Here is a 13,468-nt window from a genome sequence, read left to right on the forward strand (position 1 = left end):
AATGTCATGTCCAATTGGTACATGCACATGTTTGGAAGGTATCAGGGTGTCTAGGTTGGGCAGATCAGCCCTTTACTTTTTAAAATAAGGAGATTTGGCAGCTTCCCTCTGACGTTCCAAGCAGACAAACTGTGTAACCCATTCATGCATTCATTTCAGCAGTGCTACACTTCTCACGCCTCATCTTTAAAAAGATTTATAGTGGAGTGGAATTACAATGCATGTTGCATAGCAGGAGTTCTTTGAGGCTAGCTCCCCATCATCCAGAGTGAGAGTCCATTCAGTTTGTGGAGAGTGCAGTATACTAAGATCCTGGGCATAAAAAACCCCCCCACAATAAGTGCTGCATTAGTGTACAAATGACACATGTTAATGGAAACTGCAAGAACAATGAATAGTTAACTCTCCCCAACTCCTGTACATGCGCGGCATCAGCAAATTGTATTTGATGAGAACAGCTGAAGGGAATGGGCCTCAGAGAGTGCGATGTGTGACACCATTAAGGTGGAAGAGGAGTAGGATGTCATGAGGTAAAGAGTCTGAGCTGTGTTGGCCTCGGGGCTGTGGGGTGTTTCATCAGGGAGCATGGCTAACCTCTGCATCCTGTCTCGATTTCCTGCTCTGTGAATCATGCCAGTCCCAGCAGACAAACAGACAGATGGACAGGCAGGCAGAAAGAAAGACAGGCAGGCAGGCAGGCAGCCCACTCAGTGAAGCAGAAACACCAGGAGCTCAGTGGCTGCCATGGATACACTCCTGGAGTCTCTTTACTGCTGTCTGTGTATGTTTACTGTATGCATGTGTACAAGCATGTGCTTAGCTTTGTTTTGAAGGCCTTGCACCTTGTCCCTATATTAGAAATGATGTATTTAACTTTTTGTTGACCAAATTCTGTTAATAAATTTCAGGGCTCTGTAGGTGGTAAGAGTTAATGTTAATGTAATATCTAATGTTATCCTATTAATAATCAGTGTATATTGTGAAAACTTGCCAACACAACACATCATCCATTGGTGTGGTTTGGTTTCCATAGAGGTTTCTTCCTGTTAAAAGGGAGTTTTTCCTTCTTGCTGTTTCCAAGTGCTTGCTCATATGGGGTCTGATTGTTGGGGTTTTCTCTGTGCTTTTGTATCATTTATTTATTTTTACAGATTTTACAGTTAATCTAATTAATGGCAGCAGCCAGAAATTGCATATCAAAGTTGGATGCAGCCTCCTGGTATTTTAAAGCCCAGCAGGATGTGACCCCTCTAGTTGCAAAACGATCTTTTGATTTTACAAGTGTAAGAAAAATAAGTCTGCTTCTCACCTGATTTACTGGCTCTGTAAATCTAATCACTTCTTTTCTTCTCAACTTAAACAGCATAAGTTAGTATGCTAATTATTGTCACAATTATTGTAAAATAAGCAGTAGGGTATGCTTAAATGTGTGGCGACTTTATGAGCGTGCAGTGTCCTTGGTTTTCCATTGACATATATGTGTTTTCTTTTCCTGATTGACATCCAAAACTACACTTGTTATAGGTCAGAGCATTGACCTACAGGGCTCAAGGGCTCAATTACTGTATTGCAGCAATTGATAACCAATACTGGGGTTTGTTTTTGTCTTTTTTTTCTTGAGGAGGTCCATCGGATCACCACGGGCGATGGTATTAAACGCACGGACAAGGATGATGCAGCGGCCAGCGAGGTGGGCTGGATGACCTCGGTCAAAGACTGGGCCGGAGTCATGATATCTGCTCAGACGCTGACAGGAAGAGTCCTGGTAAGCTCATTCTCAGCCATCATCCTTTGTTCAGTTTTTGATTGACATCTTCAGCTACTTAGGCTTACATGTAGCAGGCCGCTGCTTAAGATGTCGGTGAGATGAAGCGTGACAGCCCATCATAATCATCCCCAAACTTACTGATGACAGCAATTCACTTGGTTGAGCTCCCTTGTAGTATTTTTGTCTTGTGAAAAACATTTGTTATTATAGGACAAGCCAGAGGAGCCTGCGTCAGACCAGGCACAAACTGGGCATGTGTGAATATTCCTTGCTTTTAATTTTGCTTGTCAAACCCACAAACGTATCATTGGGAAGTGTATCTCCTGGTAGGTTTTCTCTCAGACAGCGAGGCTTACACATCCAAACAAAGCCTGGGCAACAAAGCAGAGAGATTTAAGGCATGTATTAAGGTCATACACCCCATAATAACCTCGGACAGCAGAGAGAAACAGATGCCAAAGAAAGGAAGGAGGGAGGGACATGTGCAATTTTACAATTGCATTTGGTCATGCGATGGTGCCTGGTGTGTCTGCTCACAGGGTTAGATGGAGAACACATCCCTTAAACACCTGTTATCATCTTGTGTACTGTACTATGTTGCCACACGATATCCAATCAGGGATATGGTGTTTTTTAAATTATTCTTATTTTTATTCTTATTATTTCTCAACACTGTATAATGATTTGGCTGTAAATGTTCAGCATTTCAAGTACTGCGACTGTGGAGTGATGAAATGAGATGATATGAGTGGGAGCACTGTGCCAGAGCTTGACGCAGTGCTTCGGGCTCGATCCCACTTTCAACTACCCCCTTAAATGCGGTGCAGCATCTCCAGTTGGCTCGGCGTGTGGAGGTTGTTAATCTTGAATGCCGGGCGAGCGGTACACTAAACTGTTATGATGGGATGTGGAATATTAATGATCCACCTAGTTCATATTTGTGGGCTAAAACGAAACTGCTGATCATGTTGGAAGGCTAAGAAGATGGAATACGTCTTTATTTGGACACTTATATGACGTTGTTCACTTATTCACAAATATTTCAGTTGATTTCAGAACACTTTGTCAAGTCTTTTTGTTATAAAGTGTCCTTAAAATGTGTCATGCTTACAAGAAAATGTTCCTTTAAATCTAAATTAAAATATTGACTCTGGATTTGAGTTGATGTGCACATCCATCAAGTGGCAACATCTGGAAAAAGATGCCAAATCAGAAGAACCCAAGAACTACTTAGATTATTGAGACTTGAGGCTAGGTCCACAAGCTAGTCATTCCTATAGACTCCCATGTTTAAATATACAGCTAGAGCCTTGAAATTACCTCCCTCTCTTTTACAAATCACCTGTTTATAATTTTTTAAGACATATGTCTGCAATATTAGTGGTGTCAAAATGGGACTTTACGAACAAGTGGATGATGTCACGGTGGCTTCATACGTCTTTTATATACAGTCTGTGTGAGTGTGTGAAAGGTGGTAAAATCAAATATTTTTTTGCTCCCGGCTTGAGCAACAAGGGGCACATTTTGTTCATCTTCCTCCAAACGTTATGAAACTCAAATTGTCCCCACAGTGGACTGAGTGCAGAGACTAGTGGTGGTGTATGTTGACAGCAGCATTTTGCTAACAACATCTCCCCGTTCTCTGTTTCCTTGTTTTTCACTTTAAAACACCAACGCTTCCCAGCTTGCTTCTTTGTGTGTGTGTGTGTGTGTGTGTGTGTGTGTGTGCACAGCTCAAGTGCTCTGTCTCAATGATGGCTTGACACAACTGTTTAGCAAGTGCTCGTCTGTAACCATGGCAACTGCAGCTTACCTAAACAGGGCAGATGTGTGTTTTCTATTTCAGCCTTTTCAGGGAGCGCATTAAAGCCTATTTCCAGGCCATCTGAGAGCATTTTTACTGGGGAGTGAGAGCAAGGAATAGCTTAAATAAAAGTGAGTCTTCTGTGTATTTATTTGTTGTATAAAGATCCTATATTTATATGTATCTTGAGCTGCTATTCCCAGCTGTTTTCTATTTGCAGTCTTGTTTAATAAAAGCCAGCAAAGAGTAAATCCGCCAGTTTTAAACTTGAACCTCTCCCCAAAAAATCAATTAGTGGTTGTGCATATGAATCCAAATGAACAATCCAGTGTGCTGTTTCTAATTAATTTTAGTAATTAAACCTGACTACATTATTAAGTGCAAATGTGGCTGAAGTTGAAGTGGATAAATTGAGACAGTTGAGGCATGGATTATGCAAAAAAGAAGGCTCAGCTGCAGGATGCCTGCAGCGTTTTGCAATTTTAATTTAACTTTCTGAATCTCAGTTTAGCAGATTGATACCTGCTGCTTGCAGTTGCTCGTGCCGTATAGCTCTACAAAGCCTTTTTACAAAAGGTACAGAAGAAGACCTAAAAGACAAATAAACAATCAAAAAAATTAAAAACATGGACGCGAAAATACACAAATATGCGGACCACAAGTTAAAAGTTAAAAGACCAAAAAATTGATCGCTGAATTATATTTGATAAGCCCAAGGCCAAAAATAAACACATAAATCATACGTTTCAATTGAGGGCTTCTGTTCAATTAGCTCTACAGTACAAACACAGAGTATGTCAGAGCACAAAGGTTACAAAGCTGGTTAATGTTTAAAGTACATGACAAGACATTTGGTTTTCTGAGTGACCGAGTTTGATGGTTGTGGCTTTTTTTCCTCACTTCCTGTAATTGGGCATTTCAACTAAGGGGCTTTGACATCTGTAGCATGACACATTTTAGGTAAATGTAACACATTACACAGAGGAGGCACGATCACTGTAGACTTAGCTGAATGTTTACCTCTGACTGTGACTGTTGAGTGACAGACAGGTGCAAGCTGCCCTGCGGAAGCTGAGGAAGCCCAGTGTTCATTTGCCTAACCGGCCTCAGCAGATTGTAAAAGATCAAACCTTGCCTTTAGGGCTGTTTGATTAGCAGAGAGGACACTTCCTGGTGACCTTTTAGTCTGTAAAGTTTTATCTGCAGGAGATCTAGTCTCTGATCTTTAAGCGCTCAAATAAAACGAGGAAAGGCGAACTCTCATGTTTAGTTTTCAAAATTCAGGTCAGCAACATACTGTATGTAAAGACATGGGTTTCCTCTAGATTGGGGCCATCTGTCAGTTTATTTACTATTGCATTTTCCCTCCCCATATCCATTTTAGCATCACACAAGACCACCCTTCCTATTCATGACAAATGTCATCACATTGCTGTTTGCAAACGTCAAAACAAACGCACCTCAGGGCCTGAACAGTTGGCTGCAGTTTATACTTATACCAAAGAAAACCCCCAAAAGAAAAAAGCAGCAGGTTATGGATGTATTTCCTATTTGTATTTCCCTTGAGACTACAATTGTCAAGAAAGTTCAGATAGAAAGTATGCACCACAGCCAGGCCCAAGTTTGTGTATTCTGAAGGAAAATCTGATTTCTCTTAAATGACAGGACCCTGCTGAGTGACATTTAGCCCATGTGTGTTTGCCTCTAGAAGTCCACAGGGGGGGCTTGGATGTCACAAAGCTATTATTCTGGCCAGAGAAAGGTTTTCTATTATTGGACGCCCAAAAATGACCTCTGGTGCTTTTAAGTTTTCAATCTTTGCCCTTTAACCCCTGTCACAGGTTGAACAGAGACGAAGGCATTAAAGTTAGATTTGGATGAATTCTCTGACTATAAAGTACTGCAGGTAAACACCAGGCTGTTTTTGCTCATTTGTAACTCCTTTTTTTGGAAAAGCTTCTTACATACAGTAGCTACAAGTCTCTGCTATGCATGCCATATGTTGTTACAGTCTCAATAAGCTGAGCTGCCAAGACATACCAACATTTGGCACGTGAGTACTACTGTACTTCTTGCACGTTTAAAAAAACCCAAAACACACACACACACAAACCACACCCATGCATTTTAAAACTGTTCAAACAGGCATTATTGGAACTCCTGTTTGAGTTTAGCATATTTTTCGTTTTCGTGAGCATGCCTGTGCTCTGTTGACAAAGGGTGGAGCTTGGCGAGCTAAGAGGTGAGTGGGATGTGGGGAGACTGATGGGGGTAGTAGCTATAATCAAGTGTGCTGCCATAGATTGTACAGTATGTAAAAGATTTCCATGGCTAAAAAGGGAAGCCAGTGTGAAAACCTCTTTCTGTCAGCCAGCAGGGGGCAACCCCTTCGCAAAAGACATCTGGTTAAAAGACTTTTCTAATAATATAATGGGCTCAATCACTAGTTTCAGGTTTTATTCACTACAACATATTCATTTTGTAAATTACTGCTCCCATTAGTGTCAGTTACTGTCCACATTACTAATAAACCAAGTATGGCTTTCGGTATGATTGGCAAGTAGCTAGCACATGTATGCGCAGTATCACTGGGTTCCTCAGTCAGCTCCACCCCTCTCGGATACCTAAGTTGTGGCTGGCAAGCAGAAGTGTATGATGGCCAATTTTTTCCCCATCTTAAACCTCTACAGGTTAAACCGTGAGCAAAAGGTGCTAGCTTCATCTAGGTCACTTCTAATTTTAACATCACCAGCTGTCAGACAAAAGTTCTCACAATTTAGAGTCGTCTAGGTTTTCTGGGGTCAGTGTGTGTGTGGACAAAGTCATATTGGGTGACAGGGTGAAAGAGTTATTTTCTGGCTCGACCGCTAGATTTGATATCGCAACCGCAAGGGGAGAAAGCAGCGCCGAACGAAATTATTGGTGGGCCAGAAGGGCATTTTCATCAGGCGGACATTTACCTCCTCCTCCTCTGAGAGGGTCGTGAGCTGCAGCAATTGAGCCGCTACATGGAAAAGCTTTTTGTCTGATGAGAGTTAAAAAGGGGAAAGAGAGAGAGAAAGGCGAAACACTTTGGTGGGGACTTGCTCTTTTCTCTCATTGCGAGATTATGGTGCCGCTCCAGCAGAAATATTCAGAGTGCCTTTCAGAAGTCATGGGCGCGCTTATCCTTTACATGACTGAGAATTCATTGTTAGCGCTGATTTATTGTTACACATTTTCCACAGCTCAGCATGAAAGGAGTCAGCATTCACTCTTCGTGCCCTTTTCTTGACATTCCCAGTTGACTCTCGGCTTCAGGTTAGGATGTTGGTGTTGTTGTATGTAACAGATATTCTTTCAACACGCCCATGGCCTTGTAGCAAAGACAGGACGCTGTTTGCCACCTGTGGACTCTGGTGCCAACGGGATCATGTGTGACTTTCACCGCACCCAGTACAACAGAGTGAACAACGTGGCAGCGCCACTCGGCTCTCTGCCCGTCTCTAAGCCTGCCGCTATTTTCGGGTGACAGCAGCTGCCAGGCCTGTTTTGTCAGGCCCCTACAGAAGGAAACAATGCCATGTGAGAGTGAAGTTATTTTGTTTCATTCCTAGTTAAAACCAAGAACATCTTGGTAAGCCATTATTGTATATAACTGAAGTAAAACTAACACGCCACACTATGCACTAGTACCATCTTGATTCGAGTAAAAAGAAATTTTTTTTTTGAAGAATTTCCTAGAAATTATGGACCAAACTCTTGCACACACAAACACAATTGGGTACACCTTGCTAGTCCTCAGTTGGACCTTTTATTGCCTTCAGAACTGCTTCTATTATTTGTGGCATACATTCAACAAGCTGCTGGAAACATTCCTCAGAGATCTTGGTCCATATTGACAGGATAGCATCACACAGATGCTGCAGATTTGTTGGCTGCACATCCATGATGTGAATCTCCTGTTCCACCACATCCCAAAGATGCTCTGTTTGATTGAGATCTGGCAGCTGTGGAGGTCATTTGGTATATAAAGTTGTTCTCAAGAATACAGTTTGATATTATTTGATGTTTGTGATATGGTACATTATCCTGCTTTAAGTAGACATCAGAAGATGGATACACTGTGGTCATAAAGGGTCAACAACAATACTATGGTAGACTTTGCCTAAGGATCTCAAAGTGTGCTAATGAAATATCCCCTACATCATTACACCACAGCAGCTTGCCTGAACCTTTGATACAAGGCAGGATTGATCCACGCTTTCATGTTTGCACCAGATTCTGATTCGAAGGGACCAACAGAATTCAACACTCATCAGACCAGGCAATGTTTTTCCAGTCTTCTGTTATGCCGGTTGGGTTACCCTCTGCAAATTGTATCCTCAGTTTCCTGTTTCTAGCTCTCAGGTGTATTCTGCTGCTGTAGTCTATCTCATGTTTTGCATTCAGAGATACTCTTCCACATAGGTTGGTTTGATTTACTGTTGCTTTCCTATCAGGTCGAAGCAGTCTTACCATTTTCCTCTGACCTCTGACATCAATTAGCCATCTTTACAAAGACCCACTGCTTACTTGATATTTTTCTGTTATTTTTGTGCTTCTTTCTGGCCATTCTCTGCTCGGAAATACTCAGACCAGCCAGTCTGAAACCAACAATCATGCCACATTCAAAGTCCTGTAAATCACCTTTTTTCTATGCTCTGATGATTGTTTTGAACATCAACAGGTCATCTTGACCATGTCTACATTCTTAAATGCATTAAATTACTTCCATGTGTTCTCACATAGCAGAAATCAAACCCTGTCATTGCTGATATTTTTGGATTGCTTCAGATTAAAACAAACACAAAAAAAGCAGGGAATCTTCGGTGTTATGTATTCGAACACTGACTATGGAATATTAGCTACATTTATACAGGTTACGGATTTGCTCTGGGTGGTGTTTTCAGTGTCTGTGTAGATAATAATGTCATTAATATTTGCCTTCAGTGCAGCACACAGACAGATCTGAGTGGTCCTTAGACGTGCTTAGTTGAGGTCATCTTGACCTGTGGCCATCTGTGCCTGCAGAGTCTACAGATTGAGAGTTGCTTGATCCTTAACCCTCTGCGATCGTGAGGCTAAATTCTTGCAGCAATCACACCATTAGTTTTGGGCACCAGCAAGTATCAGGTGTGATAATTACCATTCCTCCAGGGTGGGGGGGTGGCGCAAGCGTTTCTAATTTGGAACCTGTCTATGTTTGGGCACCACATTTTCAGCAGGCTCTCATTAGCCACAAACAATCAGTCAAGTATAATGAGTTTAGTGAAGTGGCATGGTATTTAAAATAGTAGAGAAGGGTTTTATGATAACATTCTTCTCCCCAATCCCCAGAATCCATTCAGTGAGCGGTTTCATGATGAGAAATTCTCAATTTGGCCGGCAGATTCCATTAAAAATCATTAGCTACACAATGACTAAGCAGCTGCTTGTTGAGCTCGCTGCGTCTCCATCACTAATCACAGTCCTCTCTTTCCTGTCTCTGGAAAGCCAGGTGTAAAAGAGGCATGAAACTCTTGATTGATACTTCAAGTAGTTTTTCCCTTGGCGAGTTCAGTTTAATTTACTACTGTGGCCACTTAAAGAAAATGAGTTACAACATGTTGTATGATCAGTAAGTAACTTTAAATGTTCACTTTAAGAGCAGCTCCTCCAACCTTTAAAACACAGGACTGCTGCAGTTATTGTATGTCCACCTTCTTGGCTACAGCACAGGCCATGATTTACATTTTAACACGTGAGAGGAATTTCCATTTCCATTGTTAGCACGGGGGCAAAGTTTCTCAGTAAGGACCCCACCTCTCTGAAGTGCTGCCTGAGAGTTGAGTCATCACTTGTGCTCAGCAGCGAGATTTTTTTCTCTTACACCCACAGCAGCAAAGACGATTTGGTTTTGCTATTTTTTTTTTTTCTTCGTTGTCATCTTCTCACAATTTTAAATGTTCTAAAGCGACAAACTAATATTTCAGCTGAGACAGACAGCAAGAAGCTGGGAGGGGGGGAGATACATCCATCCATGCCTACTCTAAGCTCTTTACGCCTCACTGTGAGAGTGGTTGGGCTGCTTCCAGGATGGCTTAAATCATGGCTAAGCCACTGTGGGATTTGGGGTTCCACGCTGCATGTTATGATTGTCGGTATTTAATATCTGAATAATGGTGCAAAAATCTCTTATTCATTACAGGACAGAACATGCCGTTTCTGTCTAACAAGAGCAGATCAATTTTTTGTCACATCAAAGAATCATAAAATGCAAAATAAGTGCAAATAGATGAGCAGGATGGCAGAGGGAGATGTTCCCAAGTGGCTTGACCCAAAATGCTCAAGGATAGAAGCATTGTTTTCACAGCTCAGAAAGGACATTGTCAGTGCGCTCAAATCAGATGCACTCTCTATATACAGGGACCAGTGTCAGGCAAACAGAGGATCAGGTTTCACGCCGCTGGTAGTTACAGGGCAATGTATACAACACGAAACACAAACTGAGCACTTGTGTGTAGCTGCCAAGGGTTTAGGAGAAGATCCAGTTTCTATGTGCTTTAACCTCCATGATTATTTTAACATCTGTGCAATACGGCGGTGGGTAGAAGCCAAAAAACTGAGCTACTGCCTTATAGCTTCAAGGATACTATGACCTATATTCTGTAACATGTGATCTTTAATCTCTGCTGGGAAACACATGCCACTTCTAAAACTACTACTTTTGCTGTTTTTACTGTAGTCTTGCTAACATCACCAATCCTGCAAACATAATGCAGATTATTGTCTGTTCAAGATTTAGAAACAAAGTGCTTCATGAGATGGAATAAAAATGAAACTGTGTTGAGGAAACGGCAAACAATATATTTAATTAATTAAAATTAAATTGTGATGATTAAACTAAAAAGTAAACAAATAAATGCAATAGAAGGAGATGAGGAATAATCAGTAACCCCCAGGGCTGGAAGATTTGGCCCAAAACTGAACTTCCTCCAAAAGCTTCTTGAGATAAACTCCAGTCAGTCCCGCAGAGGCTGCTTTGTTAAACGTTCCAATTTTAGAGTAAAAATGTTTGTTTTGAGAATGAATTAAAAAATGTACTAATTTACCAACAAATGTGCAGTGGATGGATTTTTATATAATTCACTCATTTAATTGTATTTCAGGCTAAACTTACATATTAGTTAAATTATTAGTACAGTACTTTCTCATTGTTACAAGAAAAACATTCACATTCAAAGCATTTAAAAATGTTTTCTGACTTTCAGTTATTTATAGTAGGTCCTAGATTATTACAGTGTTAAATTCCAGAAGAAAATCAGGATCACATTTTGTTTATTGAACTTTATGGAAATCAGATGAGCTGCAAAATTACAGCAGTGGATTGAGAAGTAGCAACATTTTCTATGTTGTGCACCTCTGACAAAAAATTGCAGACTCTTTAGTAAATATTCTCTCTTAGAAAAATGTTACTTGAATCCTGACTGAAGGATGATTTTCGAGAGAAATAAAGCACTTAAAATGATGGGGAAAGTAACTTGGGTTGTGGCCTTCAAGTATCTTTTGTAACCTTTCATGTTGTTAGTGATTTTTCAGTGGGAGGCTGGAAAAATGTTTTATCAACACAGCTACTTCAACAATATTTGGTGCCATAGATTTTTCATTCGAAGAGAAAATGGTTACTTATCATGAATTTCACACAGTGTATGAAGAGTTTAAAGGTGATCTAAAAGATAGATTTAAAAAAAGGATCCATTTATCCACACATTTTAAGTGCAACACTTTTTAGGCCTCCTCAGGAGAACTCTGTGATTCACTGCTTTCATGGCTTACTGCACGTCTCTATACTTACACTGCTGCTGCTGGACATCTCCATTTAGTTTTTAAAACATAACCAACACATTTCACAGCACAGCAGGCATGTTCTTGACCCATTACACCTGACTGAGGAGCCTTAGAAGTTCTATTTGTTAATACACTCTAATAATACACTCACAAACCATTCATATATCCATTTTCTGCTGCTTATCTGGGTGTGGGTCACTGAGGGAGCAGTCTAAGCACTCCTCTCACCCCAGAGACCTCCTCCAGCTTATTCGGGGGGGACACCGAGACATTCCTGGGTCTGCTGCTGGACCTACTCCTGGTAGGACATGCCCAGAATACCTAACCTAGGATGTGTCCAGGAGGCATCCTAGTCAGATGGCCCAACTACCTGTCTCCTTTTGATGTGGAGGAGCAGCAGTTCTACTCCCTCTCGAATAACCCAGCTGCTCTTCGAAGGAAACTCATTTCTGCTGCTTGTGTCCACGACCTCATTCTTTTAGTCAGTACCCAAAGCTCGTGACCATATTTGGTTAGGGTAGGAACGTATATTGATCGGTAAATCGACAGCTTCGCTTTTATGCTCAGCTCTAATTTCGATACAACAGAGAGCTGAGCATAAAAGTGCCACTCTCCCCTCACTCGTTAACAAGACCCCGAGACACTTGAACTCCTCCACTTGGGGCAGTAACTCGTCCCTGACCGACAGTGGGCACTCCACCCTTTCCAGCTGACAACCATGGTCTCGGACTTGGAGGTGCTAATATTCATTCCCACCACTTCACACTTGGCTGAAAGATGAAATCCTGAGACCACTAAAGCGAAGACCTTCCACCACTTGGCTACACATAAGTATTCTAGCCATAAAAACTATGAACAAATGGCAGCCCTGGTAGCGTCTAAGACCCACTGGAAACAAGTCCGACTTACTGCCGCCAATATGCTACTTCCAGATCAACAGAAACAACCAAGTCCAACCAACAATCAAGACAATATGTTTGGATACACCAGCTCTGTCCAACATCTTTCCCCGCCACCTGATCTAGCTCAGCACCTCTCTTCACTAGAGTGTCCAAAACATGCAGCTGCAGATCTGATAGTATGATTACAAAATCGATCATCCGCCTACGACCTAGGGTGTCCTGGTGCCGTGTGCACTTATGAACACCCTTATGCTTGAACATGGTGTTTGTTATGGACAAACTGATAAGCACAAAAGCCCAATGATAGGACACCACTCGGGTTCAAATCCGACAGGCCGTTCCTCCAAGTCCCTCCCAGCCACGTCAGCGTTCAAGTCTCCCAGCAGAACAATAGAGTTTCTTGGGTGGAGCACTCTCCAGCAGCCCACCCTGAGACTCTAAGAAGGCTGGCTACTCTGAGCTGTCATTTGGCCTATAGGCACGAACGACAGTCAGGACCCAAAGGCGCAGGGAAGCAACGCTCTCGTCCACTGGGAAAACCACCCAATGTACAGGCAGTGAACTGGGGGGATACAAGTATACCCGCCCCTGCCTGGTGGAACAGCCTCTCTGTTTGTTTTCCTATCTCTGAAAAACAAACAGAGAATCTAAAAAGTTAAGTTCACTCACAAACCATTGAACCTGTTTTTCAGCCTCTCTGTTTGTTTGTGTTATTCATTTTTTGGACGTTGCATGTTTTGAAGTTCACTGAGCAGCACACAGCTGTACTGATGTGTGTTGATGCTGGGTTGTGGAGTGAATCAGGAAGTGTTAGCGACTGAAGAAACACTTCAGGCTCTTCCCCAGGCAAGCTTTAATTCTCAAGAGTATATTGCTTATTGCCAACAACAACAACAACAACAACAAGCATTTTCCTCTCTGGTGTTCCCTGCACAATATAGTGCTGATGTTCCTTTGATTTTCTGTTTCTACACAACATAAAAAAAAGATCTTAATTCATTTCTGTTCCCACAGTTGGAGTTTGTTTGCAGCATGTTGCATTAAGTGAAAGTATTATTTATAAATAAAACATAAATCAGTGGGTATCAAGCTGCCACATACTGTAATTTGGACAGCAGCTGGTGCGAAAGTTCACTGGTTATTTTT

At 41.6% G+C, this 13,468-nt stretch overlaps 1 protein-coding gene across 15 annotated transcripts in view; it reads left to right on the forward strand.

Moving 5' to 3' along the window:
* Positions 1-13,468, forward strand: part of LOC100703246 (calcium-activated potassium channel subunit alpha-1) — a 92,859-nt gene that overhangs the window by 11,070 nt on the left and 68,321 nt on the right. For 14 of the 15 annotated variants that reach the window (XM_025909971.1, XM_025909974.1, XM_025909973.1 and 11 more), the window contains one exon: positions 1,622-1,765. In XM_025909971.1, coding sequence (XP_025765756.1) covers positions 1,622-1,765 — 144 coding nt within the window. The remainder of the gene's footprint in view (positions 1-1,621; positions 1,766-13,468) is intronic. The other variant, XM_025909972.1, reaches the window with a different exon arrangement.

Source organism: Oreochromis niloticus, linkage group LG8 (genome assembly GCF_001858045.2).
Source record: "Oreochromis niloticus isolate F11D_XX linkage group LG8, O_niloticus_UMD_NMBU, whole genome shotgun sequence".
NCBI classification, from domain to species: Eukaryota; Metazoa; Chordata; class Actinopteri; order Cichliformes; family Cichlidae; genus Oreochromis; species Oreochromis niloticus.